The sequence below is a fragment of the Oncorhynchus gorbuscha genome, linkage group LG03 (assembly GCF_021184085.1).
Source record: "Oncorhynchus gorbuscha isolate QuinsamMale2020 ecotype Even-year linkage group LG03, OgorEven_v1.0, whole genome shotgun sequence".
In the NCBI taxonomy this organism is placed as follows: Eukaryota; Metazoa; Chordata; class Actinopteri; order Salmoniformes; family Salmonidae; genus Oncorhynchus; species Oncorhynchus gorbuscha.
Window position 1 is genome coordinate 85,920,915 of NC_060175.1, and position 14,550 is coordinate 85,935,464.

General features: G+C 47.6%; 1 protein-coding gene across 7 annotated transcripts in view; it reads right to left on the reverse strand.

Moving 5' to 3' along the window:
* Positions 1–4,616: 4,616 nt before the first annotated feature.
* Positions 4,617–14,550, reverse strand: part of LOC124032088 (segment polarity protein dishevelled homolog DVL-1-like) — a 93,883-nt gene continuing 83,949 nt past the window's right edge. For 4 of the 7 annotated variants that reach the window (XM_046344171.1, XM_046344170.1, XM_046344169.1 and 1 more), the window contains one exon: positions 4,617–6,589. In XM_046344171.1, coding sequence (XP_046200127.1) covers positions 6,030–6,589 — 560 coding nt within the window. In that variant the 3' untranslated portion in view covers positions 4,617–6,029. Of the gene's footprint in view, positions 6,590–8,326; positions 8,365–14,550 lie in introns of all 7 variants that reach the window. The other 3 variants (XR_006838205.1, XM_046344173.1, XM_046344172.1) reach the window with 2 other exon arrangements.

Consider the following 14,550-nt stretch of genomic DNA (forward strand, 5'->3'; position numbering starts at 1 on the left):
CTAAGTATGCTCTCTCTAATTCTCTCTTTCTCTCTCTCTCTCGGAGGACCTGAGCCCTAGGCCCATGCCTCGGGACTACCATGCCATGCTGCTGCTCCAGTTTCAACTGTTCTGCCTGCGGCTATGGAATCCTGACCTGTTCACCGGACGTGCTACTTGTCCCAGACCTGTTATTTGACCATGCCACCCCTCATAGCCTGGTTCCTCTCTAGGTTTCTTCCTAGGTTTTGGCCTTTTTAGGGAGTTTTTCCTAGCCAACGTGCTTCAATACCTGCATTGCTTGCTGTTTGGGGTTTTAGGCTGGGTTTCTGTACAGCACTTTGAGATATCAGCTGATGTACGAAGGGTTTTATAAATACATTTGATTTGATTTCTTTACGGTTCTGGCTACATTTACAATTACCATCACAATTAACACATTTTATGGTAGGTGTGTGCAATTGTCTAATTGATATTGAACTTTGACCTGTGTACAAATGGTCTTCTGTGCAGTAAAGACACATGATGATCACAAGGATCTACACTGAACAAAAATATAAACGCAACATGTAAAGTCCATGAGCTGAAATAAAAGATCCCAGAAATGTTTAATTTGCACAAGAAGCGTATTTCCTAAAATGTTAGTGAGCATTTCTCCTTTGCCAAGACAATCCATCCACCTGACAGGTGTGGCATATCAAGAATCTGATTAAACAGCATGGTCATTACACAGGTGTATCTTGTGCTGGGGACAATAAAAGGCCACTCTAAAATGTGCAGTTTTGTCACACAACGCCACAGATGTCTCAAGTTTTGAGGGAGTGTGCAAATGGCATGCTGACTGCAGGAATGCCACCAATGATGTTTTAGAGAATTTGTCAGTACATCCAACCGGCTTCACAACCACAGACCACGTGTATGGCGTTGTGTGGGCAAGCAGTTTGCCGATGTCAATGTTGTGAACAGAGTGCCCCATGGTGGCGGTGGGGTTATGGTATGGACAGGCATAAGCTACGGACAACAAACACAATTTAATTTTATCGATGACAATTTGAATGCGTAAAAATCCCGAAACGAGATCCTGAGGCCCATTTCTTTTTAAAGGTGTCTGTGACCAACAGATGCACATCTGTATTCCCAGTCATGTGAAATCCAGATTAGGGTCTAAACAATTTATTTCAATTGACTGATTTCCTCATATGAACTTTAACTTTAACTTATATTTTTTGTTCATTATAAGTATGTTTTCCATGTGATTTTCAGAGGGACAGTGATCTGAAGTTTGGTCAAAGAAATTGATGAAGATGTCTTAAATGTCATAATTTTATGATTTACAACTTTGGTTTAGTAATCAAACATTTGGCTCTAAATTTTGACAAATTGGATCTATCAACTCAGGGGGATAAGCATATGAACGAGGACATGTTCAACTACTGGAAAATGCGTTTTGGGACGATGAAATCATAGATTTATTATCTTGATGTACTATCTGTACTAACTGTATGGGTTAAATTTACCCGGGACACAAACAGTGAAGGCCGAATCGAACATAAAGGGTTAAATAAGAGCTAGCTAATAAATGTACTCTGCTAACTAGGTTTTTACCTACTGTCCCCATTACTGTAATGTCAAATGTTTAATATTTACTATTAACCCTAATGTCCACTACAGTTTACATACAATAAAAATGTACAAATATTGTATACAAATATTTTTGTTGCATTATTTTCTTTGGTAACATGTTTTTTTCCCACCCCAAATATAAACTCAGCAAAAAGAAAACGTCCTCTCACTGTCAATTGCATTTATTTTCAGAAACTTAACATGTGTAAATATTTGTATGAACATAAGATTCAAACACTGAGACATAAACTGAACAAGTTCCACAGACATGTGACTAACAGAAAAGGAATAATGTGTCCCTGAACAAAGGAGGTGTCAAAATCAAAAGTAACCGTATCTGGTGTGGCCACCAGCTGCAATAAGTACTGCAGTGCATCTCCTCCTCATGGACTGCACCATGTTTGCCAGTTCTTGCTGTGAGATTTTACCCCACTCTTCCTCCAAGTTCCCAGACATTTCTGGGGGGAATGGCCCTAGCCCTCACCCTCTGATCCAACAGGTCCCAGACGTGCTCAATGGGATTGAGATCCGGGCTCTTCGCTGGCCATGGCAGAACACTGACATTCAACATTCCTGTCTTGCAGGAAATCACGCACAGAATGAGCAGTATGGTTGGTGGCATTGTCATGCTGGAGGATCATGTCAAGATGAGCCTGCAGGAAGGGTGCCACATGAGGGAGGAGGATGTCTTCCCTGTAACGCGCAGCGTTGAGATTGCCTGCAATGACAACAAGCTCAGTCCAATGATGCTGTGACACACCTCCACAGACCATGACGGACCCTCCACTTCCAAATCGATCCCACTCCAGAGTACAGGCCTTGGTGTAACGCTCATTCCTTCGACGATAAACGTGAATCCGACCATCACCCCCCGAAATCCAACCGCTCCTCGTCAGTGAAGAGCACTTTTTGCCAGTCCTGTCTGGTCCAGCGACGGTGGATTTATGCCCATAGGCAACGTTGTTGCCGGTGATGTCTGGTGAGGACCTGCCTTACAACAGGCCTACAAGCCCTCAGTCCAGCCTCTCTCAACCTATTGGGGACAGTCTGAGCACTGATGGAAGGATTGTGCGTTCCTGGTGTAACTCGGGCAGTTGTTGTTGCCATCATATACCTGTCCCGCAGGTGGGATGTTCGGATGTACCGATCCTGTGCAGGTGTTGTTCCATGTGGTCTGCCACTTCGAGGACGATCAGCTGTCTATCCTGTCTCCCTGTAGCACTGTCTTAGGCGTCTCACAGTACGGACATTGCAATTTATTGCCTTGGCCACATCAGCTGTCTTCATGCTTCTTTGCAGCATGCCTAAGCTACGTTCACGCAGATGAGCAGGGGCACTGGGCATCTTTCTTTTGGTGTTTTTCAGAGTCAGTAGAAAGGCCTCTTTAGTGTCCTAAGTTTTCATAACTGTGACCTTAATTGCCTACTGTCTGTAAGCTGTTAGTGTCTTAACGACTGTTCCACACGTAAATGTTCATTAATTGTTTATGGTTCATTGAACAAGCATGGGAAACCGTGTTTAAACCCTTTACAATGAAGATCTGTGAAGATATTTGGATTTCTACGAATTATCTTTGAAAGACGGTCCTGAAAAAGGGAAGTTTCTTTCTTTTTTGTTTTTTTTGTTTTTGTTTATATAATAATTCCAAAATCTTTTTTTTGCTGTGTCTCAGAAGGATACTCTCTACATCTGGCCTAGTCTTTTTGCTGTGTCTCAGAAGGATACTCTATACATCTGGCCTAGTCTTTTTGCTGTGTCTCAGAAGGGTACTCTATACATCTGGCCTAGTCTTTTTGCTGTGTCTCAGAAGGATACTCTATACATCTGGCCTAGTCTTTTTGCTGTGTCTCAGAAGGATACTCTATACATCTGGCCTAGTCTTTTTGCTGTGTCTCAGAAGGATACTCTATACATCTGGCCTAGTCTTTTTGCTGTGTCTCAGAAGGATACTCTATACATCTGTACTCTAAGGACATCTGGCCTAGTCTTTTTGCTGTGTCTCAGAAGGATACTCTATACATCTGGCCTAGTCTTTTTGCTGTGTCTCAGAAGGATACTCTATACATCTGGCCTAGTCTTTTTACTGTGTCTCAGAAGGATACTCTATACATCTGGCCTAGTCTTTTTGCTGTGTCTCAGAAGGATACTCTATACATCTGGCCTAGTCTTTTTGCTGTGTCTCAGAAGGATACTCTATACATCTGGCCTAGTCTTTTTGCTGTGTCTCAGAAGGATACTCTATACATCTGGCCTAGTCTTTTTGCTGTGTCTCAGAAGGATACTCTATACATCTGGCCTAGTCTTTTTGCTGTGTCTCAGAATGATACTCTATACATCTGGCCTAGTCTTTTTGCTGTGTCTCAGAAGGATACTCTATACATCTGGCCTAGTCTTTTTGCTGTGTCTCAGAAGGATACTCTATACATCTGGCCTAGTCTTTTTGCTGTGTCTCAGAAGGATACTCTATACATCTGGCCTAGTCTTTTCTGCTGTGTCTCAGAAGGATACTCTATACATCTGGCCTAGTCTTTTTGCTGTGTCTCAGAAGGATACTCTATACATCTGGCCTAGTCTTTTTGCTGTGTCTCAGAAGGATACTCTATACATCTGGCCTAGTCTTTTTGCTGTGTCTCAGAAGGATACTCTATACATCTGGCCTAGTCTTTTTGAACACATTTCATGTTGATCTGAAAACACTCATATCACTTCTGCTATTTCTAAATGTATTCTACAAATTCAACATTTCACAAATTGTTTACTTGAATGTGTGAATACGGAATAGGACAAATATAACAATAAATACCTCAGATGGCTGGATGTCTCCTACTGCTGGTTAAATAATGTAAATGCAATTAGGACTATTGGCTACCGTTGAGCATATAACACTTAGCATCATGTAATACAGTTAAAAGTTGTTTAACCAACCTTTTTTTCTGGTTTCTGTATGTTCAACTAAAAAGCACGGTTCACAATGTTGTTTTTTAGAAGAGAAAAACAGACAATCTTTGTACATATATATTTTTTTATTCTTATATATAATACATTTCTATGTACAATTTATTCCTCTTTTTGTAAAGAAACAAAACGACGGACGAAGCTTTGATTGCAAACAGTGTTTCATACTAAAGGGCCAGTGAGAGAGCGAGACAGTGAAAAAGTGCTCAAATAATTAGGACAGTGCCGTGATAGAAAGGTCTTATGCACCACACCGTTTGTGTGTTGTCGGTAGACTCAAACACAGCTGCATTCCTTTGTTTCAAAAGAATCATTTTTCATCAGAAATCATCTGGTGATATCACAGAACAATACCTACACTGTACAGAACTACACACCTCACTGTGTGAAGCTTTGGTTATCTCTGATTCAGTCAACACTGATGACTGGAGGGGGGACATCCATCCACTTTGTCTTTAACTGGTGATGATCTTAGTTCTGTTTCAGGTAGTAGACCTCAAACACATGTCTGTTGTGGAGGTCACGGGTCAATTGACTGCATTATTAATGAGACATTGGACAAAGCACAGCTAGGACAGTAACCTGGCCACTGAGTCACAGAGAGGGAAACCATGTGTGATTGTAAATGTGTCATAGAGAGAGGTATGACACTGACCGTCAATGCAACATCATGATCACATAAATATCACTAAACTTCTCCAGTGTATGGATTCTCCCTTTAGACCATTGGCAAGATGCACTACCCCCACAATTGAAACTAACAACTGGCTACAGTGTCTCCCTTATGAAGTTGGACAAATACAAGGGCTGTCAAATGGGCTGAGGCTAGCTTTGACTAGTTAGATTACTGATATGCTCTCTTATCCGGTATTCAGGGAGACCATGACATATTATGTAGGGGGACCAGCTGCATACGGGATAAGATAGCAGGTCAGTCGGTTAGAGCAGGAGTTTTGGTATTATGGGCTAAACAGTGGAAGTTTGTGTAAAGGGCTCTGGGTGGGTCTGGGGGATTGAGATCCAGACCCAGTCAGTTGGCCTGGATGTCAGGTTCTACAAACAGCAGGTAGTTGTACTCCACATAGACTAAGTAGATGCTCTCAGGACTGGACTGTCTGTGTGGCAGCTCACAAGGATCACCATATTGAACACCACTCACATCGATTTTACAAACTGTACAAGTCACGTCAATACAAAGGAGCTGGCAGGGGTCCAGTTCAGACACTGAGGCTCTGTGTGTTTGTGTGATAGCAGGACTCTCATCTGTTCTGTTGTGCTCTAGTCTGCTGTCTTCCCCTGCTCCGACATCAGAGGGAGGGAGGGGACCAGCGTCTACATTCTTAATTAACTCAGGGATAGTCAGTAGCAGAGAGGTAAAGAAGAAAAGGAGAGGCGGGACGGACAGGCATCAGGCAGTTGGACGGGGGAGTTGTTTGTGCTCAGCGAGGTTTTAAAAGGCACTGTCCTGTCTGTCACATGATGTCAACAAAGAACTCACAGGGATTGCCCATAGCGTGCTGAAAGGACTGGCGGCTGGCCGTGAGCTCAGGGGGGATGGCTCCTAGCTCCCGTACCGGGGGGGCCCCGGGAGGGGTGCTGCTGCTGACGGAGGTCTTAGGGGCCAACCGGGCCAGGCAGTATGGCGGGGGCAGGCCAGGGGGGCCGTAGGAGGAGGCGTGGCTTCGCTCACTGTGGCCACATGAGCCAAGCCCAGGCTGGGTGAAAGGGGCGTGTTTGTAGGTGAAGGAGGCGTGGCTGTGGGTGTGGCTGTTCTGTGACTGACAGTGGCTCCTGTGAGACTGGGCATGGCTGAAACCCGAGCGGGCGTGGCTGTTGCTGGAGTGGGCATGGCTGCTGTGATGACTCAACTGGCTGACGGACCTATCACCAGGGCGCCTCGCCCCTAGGATGCCCGGTGGCTCGGATTCACTGCATGTGGATCTGTGACCCTTCTCTTGTGGGGAGGAGCGTCGGCTAGGGCCCTTCCCTGTCCCAATACCCACACTGGGGTTGGATCCACTGCTTCTGCTTCCTAGGAGAGGACAGAAACACACACACGTCAGCTGGGCAGTCTCTCACCTGGTTTAACAGCACCAGACACACATCAGTAGCTCCACCTCAGCAGCTACTTATTGCTGATTTTGAACAGATGGCTGAATTGGCTTCCATTGCTGTGATAATCATGGTGGTTGAACATTCATTATAATTCCCATCCACTATACAGACCTAGTTGTTAAGAGTCAAAGACAAACACATGATAATTCCCTGGCTTTTTCTCCCGCAAATCTCAGACCGACTTCCCACTGGGCAAAGACGTCAGATCAACATCTAGGTTGATTTACATTTGGTTAGTTGTCAACTAACCTGAATTCAAAGTGAAATCAACAAAACAATTGATATAATTGGATTTAGGTTAAAAGTTGGGTGAAAGAATGACATTCCCAAATCCAATCAGTTTTCCATGTTGATTCCATGTTGATTCGACATCATCACATTGAACTTTTTGTTGTTGAAATTATGTGAAAACAATGTCGATTCAACCAGTTTTTGCCCAGTAGGTTGAGATGCCACTTTATCACCTATTAATGCTGCCTATGGACTCCTCTCTGGATTTTATTGATACAAATGTAACGATACACCTGCATCATCACATTTTAACATTGGAGCACTGCATTGGCAATAGCCCCACAAATTGTGCTTTTATGATCTGTTCTCGGAGAAAGACATCCATTCAGTATTCCAGTGTTTAATTGTACAGAGAAAGATGAAAACGATCGTACTGATACAGGTGTACAACATTATCATCATGATCAAACATTTCCCCCACCTTTCGATAAGCAATGAGCCCAACAGTACTGGGTAAAGTGGTGAATGATTGCCCCCTAGCAGTGAGAATAATAGTGCAAGGCTTGGCCTGAGTCATGCACATTTCTGACAGAGACTACAGCAGCACAGTACCAACCAACACATCCTCACAGGTGCAGCGAGAGAGAACAGACGGTCAGGAGAGGAGAGGAGAGTCAAACAGACACAGCTGCAGGAGCAGAAACAGTACGGACACACACCTTCACACACACATACACTCAAACACTCAGAGGGAGAGGCATGGAGAAGCACGGGAAACAATAACCTTAAACAAGGTGTATATATATACAGTGGGGCAAAAAAGGATTTAGTCAGCCACCAATTGTGCAAGTTCTCCAACTTAAAAAGATGAGAGGCCTGTAATTTCCATCATAAGAAGAAGTTACAGGTCTGTGAGAGCCAGAAATCTTGCTTGTTGTAGGTGACCAAATACTTATTTTCCACCATAATTTGCAAATAAATTCATAAAAAATCCTACAATGTTATTTGCTGGATTGTTTTCTTCTAATTTTGTCTGTTATAGTTGAAGTGTACCTATGATGAAAATTACAGGCCTCTCTCATCTTTTTAAGTGGGAGAACTTGCACAATTGGTGGCTGACTAAATACATCTTTGCCCCACTGTATATATATCTAAAGAGAGACAGAAATAAAAAGAGATGTAGAGAGAGGAGAGGGCAAAGAGCAAGAGAGGAGGCAAGATAAAAAGTTGCAATGGATTGAGAGAGAGAGAGAGAGAGAGAAAGAGTGAGAGAGAGGTAGAGAGCGAGAGAGAGAAAGAGAGAGAGAGGTAGAGATAGAGAGAGAGAGAGAGAGAGAGAGAGAGAGGGAGAGAGAGAGAGAGGTAGAGAGGTACAGGTAGCAGAGAAGTAGAGGGGTAGCGAGTGGGCTAGCTGTTAGCTTACCGGATCCCCAGAGTCCAGAGACTACCTGGTCCATCAGTCTACCGTTGCCCAGCAGAAACAGAGGGAACAACAGAGTTACACACACCTCCCAACCCAGCCTAACCTCTCTAACCTGTCTACTGCTGTCACCTCCCAACCCAGCCTAACCTCTCTAATCTGTCTACTGCTGTCACCTCCCAACCCAGCCTAACCTCTCTAACCTGTCTACTGCTGTCACCTCCCAACCCAGCCTAACCTCTCTAACCTGTCTACTGCTGTCACCTCCCAACCCAGCCTAACCTCTCTAATCTGTCTACTGCTGTCACCTCCCAACCCAGCCTAACCTCTCTAACCTGTCTACTGCTGTCACCTCCCAACCCAGCCTAACCTCTCTAACCTGTCTACTGCTGTCACCTCCCAACCCAGCCTAACCTCTCTAACCTGTCTACTGCTGTCACCTCCCAACCCAGCCTAACCTCTCTAACCTGTCTACTGCTGTCACCTCCCAACCCAGCCTAACCTCTCTAACCTGTCTACTGCTGTCACCTCCCAACCCAGCCTAACCTCTCTAACCTGTCTACTGCTGTCACCTCCCAACCCAGCATAACCTGTCTAACCTGTCTACTGCTGTCACCTCCCAACCCAGCCTAAACTCTCTAACCTGTCTACTGCTGTCACCTCCCAACCTAGCCTAACCTCTCTAACCTGTCTACTGCTGACACCTCCCAACCCAACATAACAATTTGTAAGTCGCTCTGGATAAGAGCGTCTGCTAAGTGACTTAAATGTAAATGTCATCTCCCAACCCAGCCTAACCTGTCTACTGCTGTCACCTCCCAACCTAGCCTAACCTCTCTAACCTGTCTACTGCTGTCACCTCCCAACCCAACATAACCTGTCTACTGCTGTCACCTCCCAACCCAGCATAACCTGCCTACTGCTGTCACCTCCCAGCCCTGCCTAACCTGTCTAACCTGTCTACAGCTGTCACCTCCCAGCCCAACCTGTCTACTGCTGTCACCTCCCAGCCCAGCATAACCTGCCTACTGCTGTCACCTCCCAGCTCAACCTGTCTAACCTGTCTACTGCTGTCACCTCCTAGCCCTGCCTAACCTGTCTAACCTGTCTACTGCTGTCATCTCCCAGCCCTGTCTAACCTGTCTACTGCTGTCACCTCCCAGCCCAGCCTAACCTGTCTACTGTTATAATAATAATAATATATGCCATTTAGCAGACGCTTTTATCCAAAGCGACTTACAGTCATGTGTGCATACATTCTACATATGGGTGGTCCCGGGAATCGAACCCACTACCCTGGCGTTACAAGCGCCATGCTCTACCAACTGAGCATGGCGCTTGTAACGGTTATGCTAACCCAGCATAACCTGTCTAGTGCTGTCACCTCCCAAGCCAGCATAACCTGTTGACTGTTATCACCTCCCAACCCAGCCTAACCTCTCTAACCTGTCTACTGCTGTCACCTCCCAACCTAGCCTAACCTCTCTAACCTGTCTACTGCTGACACCTCCCAACCCAACATAACAATTTGTAAGTCGCTCTGGATAAGAGCGTCTGCTAAGTGACTTAAATGTAAATGTACTGCTGTCACCTCCCAACCTAGCCTAACCTCTCTAACCTGTCTACTGCTGTCACCTCCCAACCCAACATAACCTGTCTACTGCTGTCACCTCCCAACCCAGCATAACCTGTCTACTGCTGTCACCTCCTAACCCAGCCTAACCTGTCTAACCTGTCTACTGCTGTCACCTCCTAACCCAGCCTAACCTGTCTACTGCTGTCATCTCCCAACCCAGCCTAACCTGTCTACTGCTGTCACCTCCCAACCTAGCCTAACCTCTCTAACCTGTCTACTGCTGTCACCTTCTAACCCAGCCTAACCTGTCTACTGCTGTCATCTCCCAACCCAGCCTAACCTGTCTACTGTTGTCACCTTCTAACCCAGCCCAACCTGTCTACTGCTGTCACCTCCTAACCCAGCCTAACCTGTCTACTGTTGTCACCTTCTAACCCAGCCCAACCTGTCTACTGCTGTCACCTTCTAACCCTGCCCAACCTGTCTACTGCTGTCACCTTCTAACCCAGCATAACCTGTCTACTGTTATCACCTTCTAACCCAGCCTAACCTGTCTACTGCTGTCACCTTCTAACCCAGCATAACCTGTCTACTGTTGTCACCTTCTAACCCAGCCTAACCTGTCTACTGCTGTCACCTTCTAACCCAGCATAACCTGTCTACTGTTGTCACCTTCTAACCCAGCCTAACCTGTCTACTGCTGTCATCTCCCAACCCAGCCTAACCTCTCTAACCTGTCTACTGCTGTCACCTCCCAACCCAGCATAACCTGTCTACTGCTGTCACCTCCTAACCCAGCCTAACCTGTCTACTGTTGTCACCTTCTAACCCAGCATAACCTGTCTACTGTTGTCACCTTCTAACCCAGCCCAACCTGTCTAACCTGTCTACTGCTGTCACCTCCCAACCCAGCATAACCTGTCTACTGCTGTCATCTCCCAACCCAGCCTAACCTCTCTAACCTGTCTACTGCTGTCACCTCCCAACCCAGCATAACCTGTCTACTGCTGTCATCTCCTAACCCAGCCTAACCTGTCTACTGTTGTCACCTTCTAACCCAGCATAACCTGTCTACTGCTGTCATCTCCTAACCCAGCCTAACCTGTCTACTGCTGTCATCTCCCAACCCAGCCTAACCTCTCTAACCTGTCTACTGCTGTCAACTCCCAACCCAGCATAACCTGTCTACTGTAGTCACCTCCCAACCCAGCCTAACCTCTCTAACCTGTCTACTGCTGTCACCTCCCAACCCAGCATAACCTGTCTACTGCTGTCAACTCCCAACCCAGCCTAACCTCTCTAACCTGTCTACTGCTGTCATCTCCCAACCCAGCATAACCTGTCTACTGCTGTCATCTCCCAACCCAGCCTAACCTCTCTAACCTGTCTACTGCTGTCATCTCCCAACCCAGCCTAACCTCTCTAACCTGTCTACTGCTGTCACCTCCCAACCCAGCCTAACCTCTCTAATCTGTCTACTGCTGTCACCTCCCAAACCAGCCTAACCTCTCTAACCTGTCTACTGCTGTCACCTCCCAACCCAGCATAACCTGTCTACTGCTGTCACATCCTAATCTGTCTAACCTGTCTACTGCTGTCACCTCCTAATCTGCCTAACCTGTCTACTGCAGTCACCTCCCAACCCAGCATAACCTGCCTACTGCTGTCAACTCCCAGCCCAACCTGTCTAACCTGTCTACTGCTATCACCTCCCAACCCAGCATAACCTGTCTACTGTTGTCACCTCCCAAGCCAGCATAACCTGTTGACTGTTGTCACCTCCCAACCCAGCATAACCTGCCTACTGCTGTCACCTCCCAGCCCTGCCTAACCTGTCTAACCTGTCTACAGCTGTCACCTCCCAGCCCAACCTGTCTACTGCTGTCACCTCCCAGCCCAGCATAACCTGCCTACTGCTGTCACCTCCCAGCTCAACCTGTCTAACCTGTCTACTGCTGTCACCTCCTAGCCCTGCCTAACCTGTCTAACCTGTCTACTGCTGTCACCTCGCAGCCCTGTCTAACCTGTCTACTGCTGTCACCTCCCAGCCCAGCCTAACCTGTCTACTGTTATCACCTCCTAACCCAGCATAACCTGTCTAGTGCTGTCACCTCCCAAGCCAGCATAACCTGTTGACTGTTATCACCTCCTAACCCAGCATAACCTGTCTAGTGCTGTCACCTCCCAAGCCAGCATAACCTGTCTAACCTGTCTACTGTTATCACCTCCTAACCCAGCATAACCTGTCTAGTGCTGTCACCTCCCAAGCCAGCATTACCTGTCTACTGTTGTCACCTCCCAAGCCAGCATAACCTGTTGACTGTTGTCACCTCCCAACCCAGCATAACCTGCCTACTGCTGTCATCTCCCAGCCCTGCCTAACCTGTCTAACCTGTCTACAGCTGTCACCTCCCAGCCCAACCTGTCTACTGCTGTCACCTCCCAACCCAGCATAACCTGCCTACTGCTGTCATCTCCCAGCCCTGCCTAACCTGTCTAACCTGTCTACAGCTGTCATCTCCCAGCCCAACCTGTCTACTGCTGTCACCTCCCAACCCAGCATAACCTGCCTACTGCTGTCATCTCCCAGCCCTGCCTAACCTGTCTAACCTGTCTACAGCTGTCATCTCCCAGCCCAACCTGCCTACTGCTGTCACCTCCCAGCTCAACCTGTCTAACCTGTCTACTGCTGTCACCTCCCAGCCCTGCCTAACCTGTCTAACCTGTCTACTGCTGTCACCTCCCAGCCCTGTCTAACCTGTCTACTGCTGTCACCTCCCAGCCCAGCCTAACCTGTCTAACCTGTCTACTGCTGTCACCTCCCAGCCCAGCCTAACCTGTCTAACCTGTCTACTGTTATCACCTCCTAACCCAGCATAACCTGTCTAGTGCTGTCACCTCCTAACCCAGCATAACCTGCCTACTGCTGTCACCACCCAACCCAGCATAACCTGCCTACTGTTATCACCTTCTAACCCAGCATAACCTGTCTACTGCTGTCACCTCCTAACCCAGCCTAACATGTCTACTGCTGTAATATCCCAGCCCAGCCTAACCTGTCTACTGCTGTCACCTCCCAGCCCAGCCTAACCTGTCTACTGTTATCACCTCCCAGCCCAGCCGAACCTGTCTACTGCTGTCACCTCCCAGCCTAGCCTAACCTGTCTACTGCTATCATCTCCCAACCCTGCCTAACCTGTCTAACCTGTCTACTGCTGTCACCTCCCAGCCCTGTCTAACCTGTCTACTGCTGTCACCTCCCAGCCCAGCCTAACCTGTCTAACCTGTCTACTGCTGTCACCTCCCAGCCCAGCCTAACCTGTCTAACCTGTCTACTGTTATCACCTCCTAACCCAGCATAACCTGTCTAGTGCTGTCACCTCCTAACCCAGCATAACCTGTCTACTGCTGTCACCTCCCAGCCCAGCCTAACCTGTCTACTGTTATCACCTCCCAGCCCAGCCTGTCTACTGCTGTCACCTCCCAGCCTAGCCTAACCTGTCTACTGCTGTCACCTCCCAACCCAGCATAACCTGTTTACTGCTGTCATCTCCTAGCCCAGCCTAACCTGTCTACTGTTGTCACCTCCCAGCCCTGCCTAACCTGTCTACTGCTGTCACCTCCCAACCCAGCATAACCTGTTTACTGCTGTCACCTGCCAGCCCAGCCTAACCTGTCTAACCTGTCTACTGCTGTCACCTCCCAGCCCTGTCTAACCCAGTCTACTGCTGTCACCTCCCAGCTCAGCATAACCTGCCTACTGCTGTCATCTCCCAGCCCAACCTGTCTAATCTGTCTACTGTTGTCACCTCCTAACCCAGCATAACCTGTCTAGTGCTGTCACCTCCCAAGCCAGCATAACCTGTTGACTGTTATCACCTCCTAACCCAGCATAACCTGTCTAGTGCTGTCACCTCCCAAGCCAGCATAACCTGTCTAACCTGTCTACTGTTATCACCTCCTAACCCAGCATAACCTGTCTAGTGCTGTCACCTCCCAAGCCAGCATTACCTGTCTACTGTTGTCATCTCCCAAGCCAGCATAACCTGTTGACTGTTGTCACCTCCCAACCCAGCATAACCTGCCTACTGCTGTCATCTCCCAGCCCTGCCTAACCTGTCTAACCTGTCTACAGCTGTCACCTCCCAGCCCAACCTGTCTACTGCTGTCACCTCCCAACCCAGCATAACCTGCCTACTGCTGTCATCTCCCAGCCCTGCCTAACCTGTCTAACCTGTCTACAGCTGTCATCTCCCAGCCCAACCTGTCTACTGCTGTCACCTCCCAACCCAGCATAACCTGCCTACTGCTGTCATCTCCCAGCCCTGCCTAACCTGTCTAACCTGTCTACAGCTGTCATCTCCCAGCCCAACCTGCCTACTGCTGTCACCTCCCAGCTCAACCTGTCTAACCTGTCTACTGCTGTCACCTCCCAGCCCTGCCTAACCTGTCTAACCTGTCTACTGCTGTCACCTCCCAGCCCTGTCTAACCTGTCTACCTGTCACCTCCCAGCCCAGCCTAACCTGTCTAACCTGTCTACTGCTGTCCTCCCAGCCCAGCCTAACCTGTCTAACCTGTCTGTTATCACCTCCTAACCCAGCATCCTGCCCAGTGCTGTCAAACCTGTCTCACTGCATAACCTGCCTACTG